Source organism: Asterias rubens, chromosome 2 (genome assembly GCF_902459465.1).
Source record: "Asterias rubens chromosome 2, eAstRub1.3, whole genome shotgun sequence".
Classification (NCBI taxonomy): Eukaryota; Metazoa; Echinodermata; class Asteroidea; order Forcipulatida; family Asteriidae; genus Asterias; species Asterias rubens.
In genome coordinates this window covers 22714375-22731780 of record NC_047063.1, presented here as the reverse complement: position 1 = coordinate 22731780, position 17406 = coordinate 22714375, and the positions used below count along the sequence as shown (strand labels likewise).

The 17406-nt window shown below is 39.7% G+C and overlaps 1 protein-coding gene across 1 annotated transcript; it reads right to left on the bottom strand.

Annotated features, from left to right (window-relative positions):
• Nucleotides 1-13976, bottom strand: LOC117307164. The gene is made up of 5 exons (XM_033791835.1): nucleotides 13795-13976; nucleotides 2782-2920; nucleotides 1222-1779; nucleotides 890-1039; nucleotides 1-604 (listed from the first exon to the last, which is right to left on the bottom strand). Exons 1-5 carry the CDS (start codon nucleotides 13912-13914, stop codon nucleotides 357-359), a joined length of 1215 nt encoding a protein of 404 aa, XP_033647726.1. The 5' UTR covers nucleotides 13915-13976; the 3' UTR covers nucleotides 1-356.
• Between the last annotated feature and the right edge of the window lie 3430 nt (nucleotides 13977-17406).

Sequence of the window (17406 nt, the reverse complement as noted above, 5' to 3'; positions counted from 1 at the left end):
GTTTTGTATATCCCCTAGGACTAGTCCTATAGTCCTAAGTTAGGACTAGTCCTAACTCTTTGTGAAATCCATCCCAGGTATCTTTAGTTCTACGGTTTGCAGCCACAGTCGATTTTGTTGCTCCCTCGGTATATTCCGATCCGGAGAAGGATAAAACAATAATAATTATTATTAATGAACTGTAACTCTTTGATTCGTTGTTGTTATCGGATTCAGTGATATAAGGGCAGAGTGGGGGCTGCAACCAATTCTCGAGTTGGTGTGGGATGCCCTCACATCGCATTGATGCGGATGCATAACTTCATAAAATGGCAAAATTCAAGATCTGCTATAGTGCTATAATTTTTTTTTTTTTTTTACAAATTAGGTTTTGGTAGAACGAATCTTGCTCTCAGTTGCTCCTTTGGAATATCAAGATTCCATCCCTCTGTCGCTCCGATCATCTCAGCTGCCATTCTCCCCATTTCGTCAGACATCATCGCTCCTAAACCGTTTCCGCCAATTGCGATGCCCAGTCTGGGCGAGACCATGTCGCAGTAGGGGAGTTTAGACGGAGTTTTCAATTCACTACACGTTTCAGATTGCACTGATAAAGGGCTGAAACCTGTATGTTGAAAAACATAACATTACAAATACAGTGAATCAGTATATTTTGCCTTTTTTTTTTTTTTTTTTTTTTAATTACCCCGTGTCTGTAGCGTTCTGAATCTCCCTGCGACTCCCGCGGTATTCTCACGAGACTGCTGGCCCCGCGAGACTACTGCTAGAAGTCGGCAACCAGTTCGCGCGAGAGCACCGCCACAACTCGACTGTCTCACCGCGGCAGACCAACCGACTTGTCCACAAGTCTAGCTGCCTGCTAGTGTTTCAAAGTCTCATATTGGCTTACCTTTCACAATATCAACCATAATGTCTTTGAAGACGTTTACCGAAGCGTCGTCAGTCTTGGTTGAAACGTAAAATTCTTTCACTTCTTGCAGGGTGGTAAGTGGTACATGACCGTCGTTACTGAGCCGGCCAATCTTCATGTAGTAATTACCTGAGTGGAAGACACAAATTGAAGCCAAACCTATTGCACCATCTTTGGTTAGAATGCATTATTTACTTAAAGGAACATTACAGAATTGGTGGAAAAACATGTTTGTTTTAGTAAAAACCAGTTGTGGAATGCTCATTTAAAGTCATAACCTTTTTGTATAAATTGTATGTTATTCCTCTTACCATCGGGGTATTGTATTGGAGGCAGTGAATATGAGTCTTCAGGTGTATTGGTGTACGATGAGGTACATGGCATTGTGCCGAACCTCTCCAGGTCTGACCTGGCAACCTCCAGCTTCACCAAGAAAGTCCCATGGATCTTAAAGTCAAGCTTCAGATGAGGAGGAAGAAGCTTCTTGAAGTTTGTGAAGACTCCAGTACAAAGTAGCACCTTCTTGGCTGAGAGAGTACGCCCTCTCGTGGTCATCACCCTCATCACTGGCTCCCCGTCGTCTGTCTTGGTCTCCGTCACAGATTCTACTACGTCGTCGATGATGTCACATCCTTGTTGCTTAGCAACCCTCTGCTGGGTACCAACAAGAAGGCGTGGATTGACGTAGCCGGCATCGTGCGGAAAGAGAAAAGAGGTGTCGCCATATTGGCTAATGTCTAGGAAGGGATAGCGGTCTCTGAGTTGGGAAGCCGATAGGAATATCCCTGCCTCCTGAGCAATCGGTGATAACTGTTCATGGAGCTTTTCGCCGTACATGAGGTGTCCAACCTCGTTGAAAAGTTTGGTACCTGAACGAGAAAAAATCCGCGTATTTTATTGTTCATTTTATTTTAAATTTAGACCTATGTGTACTTTTTATAATAAGCAGGCTTCCAGATGTCTTGCCTGCAGCAAGTGCTGTAGGGTATGGGGTTTCCATCACCCCTTCATCCCGACCAATCAAAATCGATGGCTTAGAAGCCAGTAACTAGTAAGACTGCATTGTACCGAACAAGGGATTTCATTGGATACAATGATTTCATTGAAAACACATGCAGTGACGTAAGCTTTCCATAACCTAAGCTGCACTTCCAGTCGTCTGCTGCCGTCGCATGTTTGATATGTTTATATACATGTAAGTATGATTTGACTGCGAATCTCCATGTGAAATAAAAGCGAGGTCAAAGGTGATTATGGACGGGGATTGATGTCCATGCTCAACGCAGACTCTTGTCTGGCGTAATTCGCGAGTCTCGAACTGTGACATTGTTCAAGGCAGTAATTGCTGAACCTTCCCGTATTACGGTGTAATTCCTCGGGTTACCGAAACTTGTTGTCCGTCTTTAGGTTTGCCTCTGTTACAGCCGTTCCAACCCACCTTTTCAATAAAAACCACACCGTTAAAGGCACTGGACACTATTGGTAACTACTCAAAACAAATGAAGGTATAAAAACTTACTTGGAAACGAGCAGTGGAGAACATGGTAGTATAAACATTGTGAGAAACCTCTCTGAAGTAGAGACATTGTTTGAATTTAATAAGAGACCCCAGTAGCTGAGGTCCTCGAACAAGGCATCTGAATTCACACAACTTGCGCGACAAGGGTGTTTTTTCGTTCATCACTCTCTCGCAACGTCGACGACCATTTATTGAGTCCAAGTTTTCATAGGTTTGTTGTTGTATGCATGTGTTGAGATGCACTGAGTGAGGATAATGGTCCTTGACAACAACAAAGGTGTCCAGTACCTTAAAAGACTGGAACGCATTACCACAAGACATCATCATACCGATCACGGACAATAATACCTACCTGAAATCTTTTCTAGTTCCCTCAAGTTCGCCAGGGTTCTCATTGAGAGCAAGCATCGGTAGTGATTTGTTCCTTGATATTTGCGTACGTTTCGTCCTGCGTCATAGTGAGAACTGAAAATCTCAAGTTCACGGCGTTCCTGATTGGGTCAACATGAATTTAAAAGATAAACATTACCTCATACAAATTAACACATTAACGAATTAACGCTCGGAAAGGTCTTGGCCGAGCGGTTAAGAGCACCGAATTCAAACTCTGGTGTTTAAGATCTGCAGAGAGTCGGTTCGAATCCCAAGCAAGACACTTGCTTCGTCGTTCGGATGGGACGTAAAGCCGTTGGGCCCATGTGTTGTGTAACGTATGTAAAAGAACCCAGTGCACTTATCGAAAAGAGAAAACTGTGCTATATAATTTGGTCTCAGAATTCATCACTGCCCGCAATAACCTATCTTTCTGAAAGTTTGTATAACACTCAGCGCCTCGAGTACTTTGTTTGGTAGGTACGTGCGCTATATACAGTGATCCGCACAGATACGTGCTCGATAATGAAGCGCGGAGCTCGATTTCATTTGCAGCGAGAGCTGGCCTCGGACCCCTTCGAGATTTCGCGTGAAATTGCGAGCGTTCCGACACTGCTCCTTGAAACCGATGGGAAGTACATTTCCATCAGAGTAAGACCAACATGGTGGGGTAAGTAGCCTTCTCGACAATCCAACGTAGATTTAGAACCCAATTTTTGCCGAATTTAACCCCTCTTAGACATTTATATTTTCAACTGAAGTGTACTTAAGTTTTCACACTTTTCGAAGAGTTGCCTCACTTTTTTGGTGAACTTGACTGTTTCGAGCATAATGGAGACAAATGAGGTCGATATTATGGTAGACGAAGGGTTTGCGGTCCTATTGATGGTACATTCACTTCTGCACGTTCAACCGTTGTCGTGTTTTCGGCCTCGTAATTTCAAGAAAAATCACAAATTTCTCCGGTGTTGCGACACTCATTGTAGCGTGACGTCACAGTAAACACGATTTTTCTGGTGCTGCTTTTGATATTTTGTTTTGTCGTTGGACATCGTCGTCGTGGCATGTAATTATAAAATATTTTTTTAAATATCAAAGAAGTAGTAGGGACCTGAATCCACTAAACATTGTTATAATTATTTAAATGCTCATACCATGGAGGTAGAAATAGACCCTCAATGCTCATACTACAGTGACAGTACTAGGTTATTTTGCACACGACGTTTACAAAACACAAGTTTCTGTCTTCAACTTGCTCTTTGTTTTATTGCATTTATATAATTAGCTGTTCCGATCCAGTCGGAACAGCTATTGTTTTCGTCGAGATTTTTATTATTTTTTTTATTAGCTGTTCCGATCCAGTCGGAACAGCTATTGTTTTCGTCGAGATTTTTATTATTTTTAGCTGTTCCGATCCAGTCGGAACAGCTATTGTTTTCGTCGAGATTTTTATTATTAGCTGTTCCGATCCAGTCGGAACAGCTATTGTTTTCGTCGAGATTTTTATTATTTTTATTATTATTAGCTGTTCCGACCGTCCGTCGGAACAGGTATTGTTTTCGTCTAGATTTTTATTGTTTTTATTATTATTCTTTGTTTCTCCCTAAATCCCATAGTGTTTGTACACGTTTTTGTGGCAGCCTAATCTCCTAAACCATAATACGAAAGAGTAAGTTTATTATACCAAATTGAAGCTTAGAACATAAGCTTAATTCTTATCGTAAAAATTTTTTAAAATTGTTAATTAATAAGCCTTAATTAAGCTTATGATTATCTAATTAGCAAACCTAGTTAACACCATATCTCAAAAAGTAGACCGCCGATCCTGAAACTTTTTTCAGCTATACACTAGTCAGGTCCTGTTAAGGTGATTTCTGACATAAAATTTCGACGACGTCACCATGACGTCATTTAATGCGCGTTTTGTGTCTGTGCACAAACACAATGGCTCTTCAAATCTATACTTTAAACTGGTCAAAAACACAATAACTTCGAAATAATTTATTTGTTAGTTTCCTAAATATCATATTATGTGTAGAAAAATACACTGATTCTAATAAGATTTGTTTCAGTCCATAAAAGCAATCAATGTTCGTCTATTAATTAATTAATCAATTAGAATCTTGGCATCATGGGTACAACGTAGTACTTCATAAATTGGGTGCAGTCACTTTCATTGTATTGTTTAAACATCTCTATGGCTCTTGCAACACACTGCGGACCTGTATGGGTTGAGGACTCTCGCGGAGAGTCTGAGAAGACGATGTCGTGATGTTTGCATCTTTAATTTGTATTTGAAAAATGGCAACTAGTAACTAATTAACCACATGACCCTCATTTGCATATTAAATTAGAAAATCTTTGCAGCACCATATCTCAAGAAGTATACAGCCGATTTTAAGACTGTTTGTTGCTAAAGACTCTTTGGGGATTGGAAATTAATTTTGAAAAATCGTGACCTCAAGTTGACCCCTACTTCCGGGTCGACCGGAAGTGGGACCATATCTCAAGAACTATACAACAGATTATAAAACTTTTTTCAGTTATAAACTCCTTAGGCATAAAATATAACTTTTGACAAACCGTGACCTCAAGTTGACCTCTACTTCCGGGTCAACCGGAAGTGGGACCATATCTCAAGAAATATACAACCGATTTTCAAACTTTTTTCAGTTATAGACTCCTTGGACATTCAAGATTAGTTTGAAACACATTTGACCCCATGTTGACTTTTACTTCCGGGTCGACCGGAAGTGGGCCCATATCTCAAGAAGTACAAAACCAATGTTGAAACTTCAGTTATAGACTCTAAGGCAATAAATATTAACTTTGGAAAACTGTGACCCTATGTTGACCTCTACTTCTGGGTCAACCGGAAGTGGGACTATATATCAAGATCTTCACAACCGATTGCTTTAACTTTTTCAGTTATAGACTCCTTGGCATTGCAGATTAGTCTTTGGTAGCTGTGGGCCCATTTTGACCTTTACTTGCGTGTCAACCGGGAAGTGTGACCTAATACCAAGAGCTACACAACTTTTTTGAAACCTTTTTTTCAGTTATATATTCCTTGGGCAATGAAGCACATAATCCAAGTAAAACAACAAGGAACAGCTTCGTGTTTGTTCACAAACACTTAATGTCTAGTTATTATTATTCTTTGTTTCTCCCTAAATCCCATAGTGTTTGTACACGTTTTTGCGGCAGCCTAATCTCCTAAACCATAATACGAAAGAGTGAATTTATTATACCAAATTGAAGCTTAGAACATAAGCTTAATTCTTATCGTAAAAAATGTAAAAAAATTTAATTAATAAGCCTTAATTAAGCTTGTGAATATTTAAGTAGCAAACCTAGTTAACACCATATCTCAAAAATTAGATCGCCGATCCTGAAACTTTTTTCAGCTATACACTAGTCAGGTCCTGTTAATGTGATTTCCAACATAAAATTCTGGACGACGTCACCATGACGTCATGTAATGCACGTTTTGTGTCTGTGCACAAACACAATGGCTCTACAAATCTATACTTTAAACTGGTCAAAAACACAATAACTTCTAAATAATTTATTTGTTAGTTTCCTAAATATCATTTTATGTGTAGAAAAATACACTGATTCTAATAAGATTTGTTTCAGTCCATAAAAGCAATCAATGTTCGTCTATTAATTAATTAATCAATTAGAATCTTGGCATCATGGGTACAACGTAGTACTTCATAATTTGGGTGCAGTCACTTTCTTTGCTATGTTGAAACATCTCTATGGCTCTTGCAGCACACTGCGGACCTGTATGGGTTGAGGACTCTTGGGGAGAGTCTGAGAAGACGATGTCGTGATGTTTGCATCTTTAATTTGTTTTTGAAAAATGGCAACTAGTAACTAATTAACCACATGACCCTCATTTGCATATTCAATCAGAAAATCTTTGCAGCACCATATCTCAAGAAGTATACAGCCGAATTTAAGACTGTTTGTTGCTAAAGACTCTTTGGGGATTGGAGATTAATTTTGAAAAATCGTGACCTCAAGTTGACCCCTACTTCCGGGTCGGCCGGAAGTGGGACCATATCTCAAGAACTATACAACACATTATAAAACTTTTTTCAGTTATAAACTCCTTAGGCATAAAAATATAACTTTTGACAAACCGTGACCTCAAGTTGACCTCTACTTCCGGGTCAACCGGAAGTGGGACCATATCTCAAGAAATATACAACCGATTTTCAAACTTTTTTCAGTTATAGACTCCTTGGACATTCAAGATTAGTTTGAAACACATTTGACCCCATGTTGACCTTTACTTCCGGGTCGACCGGAAGTGGGCCCATATCTCAAGAAGTACAAAACCAATGTTGAAACTTCGGTTATAGACTCTAAGGCAATAAATATTAACTTTGGAAAACTGTGACCCTATGTTGACCTCTACTTCTGGGTCAACCGGAAGTGGGACTATATATCAAGATCTTCACAACCGATTGCTTTAACTTTTTCAGTTATAGACTCCTTGGCATTGCAGATTAGTCTTTGGTAGCTGTGGGCCCATTTTCACCTTTACTTGCGGGTCAACCGGGAAGTGTGACCTAATACCAAGAGCTACACAACTTTTTTGAAACCTTTTTTTCAGTTATATATTCCTTGGGCAATGAAGCACGTAATCCAAGCAAAACAACAAGGAACAGCTTCGTGTTTGTTCACAAACACTTAATGTCTAGTTATTATTATTCTTTGTTTCTCCCTAAATCCCATAGTGTTTGTACACGTTTTTGCGGCAGCCTAATCTCCTAAACCATAATACGAAAGAGTGAGTTTATTATACCAAATTGAAGCTTAGAACATAAGCTTAATTCTTATCGTAAAAAAATGTTAAAATTGTTAATTAATAAGCCTTAATTAAGCTTGTGAATGTTTAATTAGCAAACCAAGTTAACACCATATCTCAAAAAGTAGACCGCTGATCCTGAAACTTTTTTCAGCTATACACTAGTGAGGTCCTGTTAATGTGATTTCCGACATAAAATTCTGGACGACGTCACCATGACGTCATGTAATGCACGTTTTGTGTCTGTGCACAAACACAATGGCTCTTGAAGTGTAAACAAACCCAGCTTTCCGAAACATAATTTATTCGATTAAAATTAAATTACATGTTGTACACTTCCCAAAACTGCTTTAGATTAAGATATATTTTATTGATGGTCATTTTAAAAGCATCAAAACTTATAGAAACAGTGTAATTATTTAAAAAAAACCTGTATTTCCGGGGATGTTTTTTCAAAGATCATGGGTACGGCGTAAAACTTGATTTGAATAGTCAAAATTGTAAAACTGTTAACCTGACCAGGTCGTTATACCAATTTCGACCGGTGTTATTGCGTTTTTTTGTTTAATATACATAGATTTCTTACGGTAACCGACTAGCACAAGTCTAAACTTGTTCCCAAAATTTGACAAGCCTGAGCGTGGTGCGTCGTGGACCGGGTTCATTTCAGCCAACGAGCGTGGACGACGAAAATAGACCGCCCGGGATTTGGAATTATTTACGGGTAAAGTCACCTTGTTCGCGCCGGTGACCATTTGCCTAAACTAATTCCAGTATTTCGCGTTACGTTCGGAAATTAGACTATGACAAACAAAAACTCTTTGACAGGAATACAGAAGCAGAGATTTTATTATGCTGACGTTTCTCTGGTGGTTGAGTGGCTCAGTTTTATAGAGCTGCTTATAATAAACAGGCAAAACATTTCGCTTTACAAAATTGCAGAAATTGAGCAGACTACCTGGATTCACAACTTGAACATTAGGCATGGTTAAGCTGCTTTTTGTGTTTAAAAAGCTATTATGTAGTTTGGTCCTGGGCCAATGGCTTTTAAAGGAAAGAATCGCAGCGCTTACGTAATCAGGGAACTGTGCTTACGCTAAGCGTATTTTACAGCATAGCAGGGAATGTGTTCTTCACGTCACAAGTCGCATCAAAAAATTTGCTACAGTTGACTAATTGTGCTCAACTCCTGCGAAACTTTCACTGTGAAAACAGTGACTTAAAAATTTGATTTACATTCGCAGGAAAAACCGTGCTTTACTTGAGACAAAAGTAGGCAGGGGCGACTAGTGTGCTTTAGTGTTAAAGTCGCGACTACAAATTATTATTTGAGTCGCGACTACTGTTTTTCTCTACTCCGTTATAATCGTGTCCACACATCGACTACAAAATTTGTCCCGACTACCTGTTTGGTGAACCAGTTGTGTTGCTTACTACTATTCGCAACATAATTAATATTGCCCTTGCGGCATAGCGGCACAAATCTTGAGAATCTGTACTTTATCTCGACAAGTGTCATAGTTAGGTTTGAAGTGCGACTAGTCGAGTAGTAAATTTCACTAGTCACACCCATTCGCAACATAATTCAAAATTTGTCCCGACTACCTGTTTGGTGAACCAGTTGTGTTGCTTATATTCGCAACATAATTTATATTGCCCTTGCGGCATAGCGGCACAGATCTTGAGAATCCGTACTTTATCTCGACAAGTGTCGTAGTTAGGTTTGAAGTGCACCTAGTCGAGTAGTAAATTTCACTAGTCACACCCATTCGCAACATAATTAATATTGCCCTTGCGGCACATAGCGGTACAAATCTTGAGAATCCGTATTTTATCTCGACAAGTGTCGTAGGCAGGTTTGAGGTGCGACTAGTCGAGTAGTAAAATTCACTAGTCACCCATTCGCAACATAATTAATATTGCCTTTGCGGCACATAGCGGCACAAATCTTGAGAATCTGTATTAATTTTATCTCGACAAGTGTCGTAGTTAGTTTTGAGGTTCGACTAGTCGAGTCATGATGGGAACTTGCTTAATGAAAAAGATTCAGTGCTCTGCAGAAGCATTGAATTCTGCGCTTACGTCAAGCGAAATAGACTGCTTATAGCAGGGATTTCTTTTGTTAGTGTGCTTCCAAGTTCGCACATTATTTTCCAAGCTTGCACATCACAGTAAAGCGAAAATGGTGATCGTAAGCGCAGACTTTGGTGGTCATGAGAACCATGTAATTTTGCCCTGTAAGTAGGTTTGGTAAGGCCTACACTTCAAACATGTAAAGTCAAAAAAGATTGTTAGTACATGAGGGGAAATCTTGTGAAACTGGTCCAATTTGACTCTGCTTCACTGCGTAAGCAAAGAATTGTCACATCAGAAGCGCGGATATTATCGCTAACTTAAAGCATATTTCACAGCTAAGCAGGGATATTTTTGCTTGTGCGCGGGGAAACTTATCATATGTATTATTTGCTTTGAACTAATTGTACAGATATTTCAGCACCTGCACAGTAAGCGGAGAATGGTGGTTGTATAATAAATGGGCAGAGTTTGGTTGAAGCAGACAGAGCCATAAAACTGGGCCGTGTTCTATAGGGGAAATTATAGCTTGACATTTTGTGACAGTTTTGGTCTCTGCAACGTACACATACAAAAAAGAGTCAGATACAGACGTTACGGTGCAGAAATCGTGCAATTGAAATGTCTCATAAGAGCGCCCCCTATCGGCAGGAGTAGGAAAATAAAGGAGTATCCTACAAATTAATTATGTGTTTTTAAACACGTAAAATAATATCAAATGGAAGCTTTAGGATGTTTAGCTTAATTCCTATCATAAAACATATTAAAATTATTTATTAATTAACCACCAGTGACCCTCATATGCATATTAATTAGGAAATCTTTGCAGCATCATATCTCAAGAACTTCACGGCCGACTTTTCAACTGTTTGTTTTTAAAGACTCCTTGGGGGTTGGAGATTAATTTGAAAAATCTGTGACCTCAAGTTGACCTCTACTTCCGCGTCAACCGGAAGTGTCACCATATCTCAAGAACTATATACAGCAGATTTTCAAAATATTTTCAGTTATAAACTCCTTAGGCATAAAATATTAACTTTAAAAAACCGTGACCTCAAGTTGACCCCTACTTCCTGGTCAACCGGAAGTGGGACCATATCTCAAGAACTATACAACAGATTATCAATGTTGGTTCAGTTATAGACTCCTTGGGCATTCAAGATTAGTTTGAAACAACTTTGACCCCATGTTGACCTTTACTTCCGGGTCAACCGGAAGTGAACCCATATCTAAAAAAGTACAAAGCTAATGTTCAAACTTCAGTTGTAGACTCTTAGGCAATAAATATTAGCTTTGGAAAACTGTGACCCCAAGTTGACCTCTACTTCTGGGTCAACCGGAAGTGGGACTATATATCAAGATCTACACAACCGATTTTATAGACTCCTTGGCATTGCAGATTAATCTTTGGTAGCTGTGGGCCCATGTTGACCTTTACTTACGGGTCAACCGGGAAGTAAAACCTTATAACAAGAGCTACACAACTTTTTTGAAACCTTTTTTTCAGTTATATTTTATGATTGCAGTTGATTTGTTTCTTTTGTTTTGTGTTAGTTGTCCTCTTATTTGAAGTTTAATATTTAATAACCGGATGTGTTTATACCGCAAACCTTATATTAACGTGCTACGGAGTACAGCGCCCCCAGTTTAGGTCCGTGTACAATGAGAATTAGCCTGGATATTTTTGTCAAATATTTTTTTAAATAAACTGTATGATGGGATCTAAACAATGTAAAATTAAAATATTATGTTACTTTTTTTTCCTCCGAACCTCAGGCCTACCCTTGATGACCTACCGTTGTTTCTTTTTTTTGGATAATTCCATCACAAAGTACTTGTCGGAGAACGTGAAGTTGAACATTGACTGCATGGTTTCTTCCTGATGTTGTAACCCAGCCAGATTTCTACGGGGTGGTGTAATGATGCCTGTTCAGGAATGCCGTGCTCAGAGATGTAGTTACCGCTAGGCATGGATGGGTCAAAAAACAGTCTTCCGAGATGAAAGGTGCGGGACACTTCGTACCTTTGGCACTTCGCACCCTTGGCGCTTCGTACCTTTGCAAGGTACGATGTGACTTTGGACATTTCGTACCTTGGACACTTTGTACCTTGGACACTTCGTACCTTGAACATTTCGTATCTTGGACACTTCGTACCTTCTTACAAGACACTTAAGAACCTCGTACTAAGTAAAAGGTCTTGGTGGTTTTTTTTTTCTCAAGCTAACAGACCCTGCAAATTCAGTTTGCATGCTTGTGACTTTATCTTTATGAATGTTTTTTTAATTTAAATCTAAAGCCTCAAGCCTAGTTCATACTTCCTGCGAATTTTACATCACAACTCTGTTTTCGCTGGGATATTCGCACATCTCAATATTCGCACGTAACGCAATTTTCGCACGTAAAGCAATATTCGCACAATTCAACCTCTGCAAATTATTTGTGAACTTTTGATATCAACATTCGTATCTCATTCACATTCGCAGGAAGTATGAACCAGGCTTGAGGCTTTAGATTTAAATAAAAAAAAATATTCATAAACCAGGCTTTACTTGAAAAAAAAAAAAACAATCTAGATAGGAACGTTCAGGTAATTTTTTTTTTAACAACATTAGGTATGTTTTGCTCAGTTGCCGATGATATGTTGTCATTCATGTAGTTCTTGATATTAACAAACAGAGACAGAAAAAAGATAGTTAAAATGTGAACCAGCTTTTCGACAAAAATATCTTTGCCAATAGTACTGTATTTTATGTAAAATAATTTTAACGTAAAGAGTAAGCATTGTTCAATTATTGCATTACGGGGTTCTCATCAAGATACATTACATTGTTTTAATCAATATTCAACGACAGACCAAAAGAATACTTAATGTTGTATTGCAAGTTGCTTGTGATATTTAGAGATAATAGGGAAAATAAGAAACTAGTTGAATTAGAAAGTATAATGTTTACAGATCTCCTAATTACCTTGGTGTTCCTGTAACAACTTTTTTGTTATTAATTCTCCGTGCTGACCTAGCATTAAACATTTATTTAAATAATCAAGACTCTGTAAAATGTGGATAATTGCATGAGAAATTCCTGCAGCTGAAAGAAGAAATCAAATAAATAAATTAATTCATGAAACAAGAAAATAATGTTGCAGTGTTTTAATAAAAATGTTGTGAACAATTGACCAATCTTGACAGGATAAAAGCATGTGAGAATGGGCAAGTAATGGTGGTACTTTGAAGGCAATAGTGTTTCTGAAATAAAGGTGTAAACCACGGCGCATATCTACTATTATTTTCGGAGGAATGGCATAATAAAATGCTTCCAAATATAATTGTAATGGGCTTGGCCATTGTACGGCAGACCTACTTTAAACGAATCCCTTTTAGACAAATTCACAACCATTTGAAAAGCCTGGCACCTCAATGTTTACCCAACACCGCATTAATCAGTGTGACGTTTGAAGTAGGGAACAAGACATGACTGCTATGTACGGAAACGCTAGGCAAATGCCTAGCGTTTCCTTACACAGCAGCTGATTGGTTACACTGGTTACATAGGACAGTGAGCATTGTCCATGTTTCGACCAATCACGTGTGGGCTCTCATTTTTCAAGCGAGACATGGCGGACTTCTCGATTCTGAACGGTCACGCTGACGAAGACGGATTCTTTTGGTGAACTTGACTGTTTCAAGTGACCTTAGAAATAACGAATACAGCGAAAGACTACATTAATAGTTTACCTAACAGTCCATCTGTAAAATTCTTCTGCACGACTTCGTTAAATATTTAAAAAATGACGTTTTTGGAGACCCGTATTTCTGCACAAAGAGGGTAACGTTTTTTGTCTCATATTTCTTATTTTTCGATATATAAAATGATGAAATAATTTTTGTAGGTACAATAAAACCCTGTTGCTCCGTGTTACAAGAGTTTTTGTCTGTTACAGTATATAATATTCCCGAATTGGATTTTTTAAAATGTGTCCTCCGAGCTCATTATATATCCATAGCCGCGACGGTCATGAATACGAAACAAATGAAATGATAGGTTTTTCTGACCGGTGCGCCTTGACTGTCTCCCTGACTCTCAGACAAGAAACTTACATGTTGCGTTGGTTCACTCGGTCCAATGAGGCAGACTTTTCTTCCTGTTGATTTGCTAGCATGTCTTGATGCTGCCGAACCCCACAGTCCAGTCCCAACTATACACAGATCGTACTCCATAGCTATCCATACACCAAAGCAGTCATGTTTGAACTTTAATGTTTGGTTTTGGCACTGGCAGAGATGACCTTTTAAACAATGGAGATACTGATATGACATAAGGTTTATTCGTTTATATTTCTTTATCCCCCCCCCCCGTGTTTATTGCGCGGCATGCTGCACCCTGCGCCGTGGTCCATTGTTTTACTTTAAAGATGCTATGTCATATTTTTGGCCGATTTGACCCGAAATTTGTGATTTAAAATTCAATATAGGTATTTTGATGGGGGTCGAGAAAGTTACAAGCTTTAATTTGAGCCATTGCTCGAAAAAGCCCGCCAATTATTAGTAGCAGTGTCGGGTTCCCAACAATATATCACGTGACCAATTCTTATGTGTTTTATAAGAAACGTTTTAAATTTTTGTCATGGACAAGTTAAACTTGTTTTTGTTAGAGCGGGTGATATACTCTTTGAAAAACCATTCACTCAAAAAAATATACTTTTTTTGTGTGTTTTGGGCCAAAAATCTGACGCATCTTTAACCATTTTATTTTTTACACTTCATGTCATGGTTCACGCTGGCTCGTTTATTTCGCAGAAAAAAATGCGACCGCCTTGATGTGCAAAACCTTAATTGTGTCCGGCGGCTGAGTTTGCATTGGAAGTGTCGTGGCCGAGCGGTTAAAGATCACCGAATTCAAACTATTGTGTTTCTGACAAGCAGAATGTGGGTTCCAATCCCCTGTCGTGAAACTTGTATCCTTATACGCAAGACACTTCACCATCGCATCGTTCCTCGGATGGGAGGTAAAGCCACTGGTCCCGTGTGTTGTCTGTTGTCCAAAGTCAATTCCGTACATTTTTCGCATCGCACCCTTTACGAGGTACAAAGTGACCAGGGTACAAAGGTTGTTTGATCAGTCATCTCACATGTTTTTATCTAGTCTCTGTCATTGTTACGTTGCTTTATAGTAAGTTGTCAAACCCGAATGTTTTTAGGTCATGGGGATAAAAGCGGAAATGTGTCCGTGCTCTGCCACCACTTTACCATCCGTTATGTAAAAAATACTTTTCAAATTCCTCTTTGAACCATGAACTACCGGAGAATAAATAACATAGAACGACACAAGCACACAGAAAGATAACGCAGCCAACATCGCATAATAGTCATTGTAGAAAAATTGTAGATGTAGACTTTTTCTCAATATAATAGAAAACTGCCAACCTTGAATTTGTGTTTCCCTGCTGTGGATTTATTATTCTATGAAAGTTTGAAGATCGTTGGTAATGATGGAGGCCTTAACAGAGGTTTTCCGGTGGGGTTGGCGCTTTGCAACTCAGGTCCCTGCAGATACCCGAACAATCTCGAGTCCAAGGTCTACTATGAGCCCTATAACTGATCCGTAGGGTGCAAAATGACGTCACTTTCCATGTACGTGAAAAAGACATTGGACCATGACTCTAATGTTAGTATAGCATACTTATGGAGGCCCTGAAGGGACATCACACATCGTAAACATGTGCGCACACGTATGCAATGTCGTGAAACAATTCGCGAATGTGCGCATACGTATGCAATGTCGTGAAACAATTTTTTTTTTTCTGTACCGAAAGTGTATAATTGCTTTAATTAAAGGTGACACAAATTAGTCGTCCTGATAGCTGCTACAAACAGTGCCCTCTTGTGATCTTTCTTTGTCATTTAGAGTAAGGGCGCGTGACAGCCTGAACGTCTGACGTCATTCTTCGAGGCTCGTGAATAACGCTAGAGACCGGCCAAAAACCGGCGTGTTGTTTGACCTTTGACCTCTTATAGAGATACGCACAAATTCTACACACACAAATTCTACACCAACCAAGCAAGTATTATACCGTATCCACCATGCATGTACTGTATACACATACTACCACGCACGTGCGGCGCGGAGGACCGAAAGTAAGCTTTCCATGTGTTTTGATTGGCCAACCGAGGTAACCTCAGACCAATCAAAACAAACCCAGGTACGGTAGCTTTCAGTCATTGCATTTATCCAATGTTATATACCCATAGAATCACTGGATCTGAATAGCTGGCATACCTGCCTTTATCTTTGCGAATAAAGACAGGGCCCAGTCTAGGCGCGTGATAGCTAAGGGTGCGTTCGTTTAGCTTCCCTAGGTCGACCCCGGTGTGTGTTTTTTTCTTCTTTTTCTATGACGAACGTGGGTAATTATCTGCACACGTTCGTCCTGGGAAAAAAAACCACACACCGGGGTCGACCCGGGGAAGCTAAACGAACGCACCCTAATAATGTAGGGCCGTTTTCGAATCGTGGCTGAGATGCAGAAGAATAACCGCGATCTAAGACTTGAATCAAGTCTACAAGTGACTGGGAGGGAAGACCAAGCGCGCCACACGCGTTCTGGTCCCATCCTACAAGTCGCATGGGATCGCAGCTCTGAGAAGCTGTCAGTCCATGAAGGCCTTGACTAAAGGCGGTTCCTGCTGCCCGGCTGCCGCTGCCTGGCTGGGTGTGATGTGGGACAGCGGCCACGCTGGTGGTATTTTACCATGAACGTGACCCAATAACAAGGAACGCGTTGAAAATAATCTGCATAGAAACCAAACTATCAATTATTGCTATCTGTGTGAGGACTTTCTTTTGTTCCTCTAGCTTAACCCATACGTAGGTAAGCGTGGGAAGAAGACAAATTAATGTGATAACACAAAAAATACAAAATATTACAATGTGACGCTAGAGCATTGTCCGTTGTGTGTTCCTTTAGTCTACTTTTCCCACCCTTCGGTAATACAAATATACATGTGGGTTCATGCCAGTTTTTTTTTCGAGGGGAAAACTGCGACCGCCTTGAGCAAAGGCTAGATTCTGTCCGGTGGCGGCCGGGTTTGCATTGCGCTCTCGGTCGGCTGGGTTTTGTTAGCCTTGATTACAAAGCTGTATTGCGCCATGCATTTGCCTGAAAGCGCCCAAAAGGTCACGACAATGCCGGTGTCCCGGGGAATTCTGTCCGCCGGAGATTCGGGCCTCTATGGGGAATTAACATGGGCTGAGGAGGAGGAGGAACCAAAAGAGGGCGCTGTCAGGATTAGTTTGTACATTTGAGGGAACGAAATAATTATTTCGAGGGAACGAAATAATTATTTCGAGGAAACGAACGAGGGAACGAAATATTATTTCAAAGGAACGAAACAAAAATAACGAAAAAAACTATGTCCCTTTAGGGGCTCCGAAGTTTAATGTCGTGATGGAGTTCACAGAGTTGAACGGGGAAAAATTTTAATGTTAAAACCTTTCCATACTTTCCCCTCTGAGTCATCACCAAAACAGCGCCATTTTCTTTCTAATTTCTATGTATTGTCCCATTTGTTTGTGGTTTAGCAAAACGTGGACGGAAGGCATCGTGGTTGAAGTGTCCCTGACTCTGGTTTCATTGACATCCTCTATCGACAGTGATATGAAGGTTTTTCCCCTCCGCGGCTATAGCATTATCAACATCGGAAGCCCATCGC

Bases quoted from the DNA above. Each gene is read 5' to 3' on its own strand.
- LOC117307164 (XM_033791835.1), bottom strand. From the start codon at position 13,914: ATGGAGTACGATCTGTGTATAGTTGGGACTGGACTGTGGGGTTCGGCA. The intron at 1,780-2,781 runs GTAGGTATTATT...TTTCTCGTTCAG, and splicing joins GGAACTAGAAAAGATTTCAG to GTACCAAACTTTTCAACGAG. The intron at 605-889 runs GTAAGCCAATAT...TTCAACATACAG, and splicing joins TATGGTTGATATTGTGAAAG to GTTTCAGCCCTTTATCAGTG.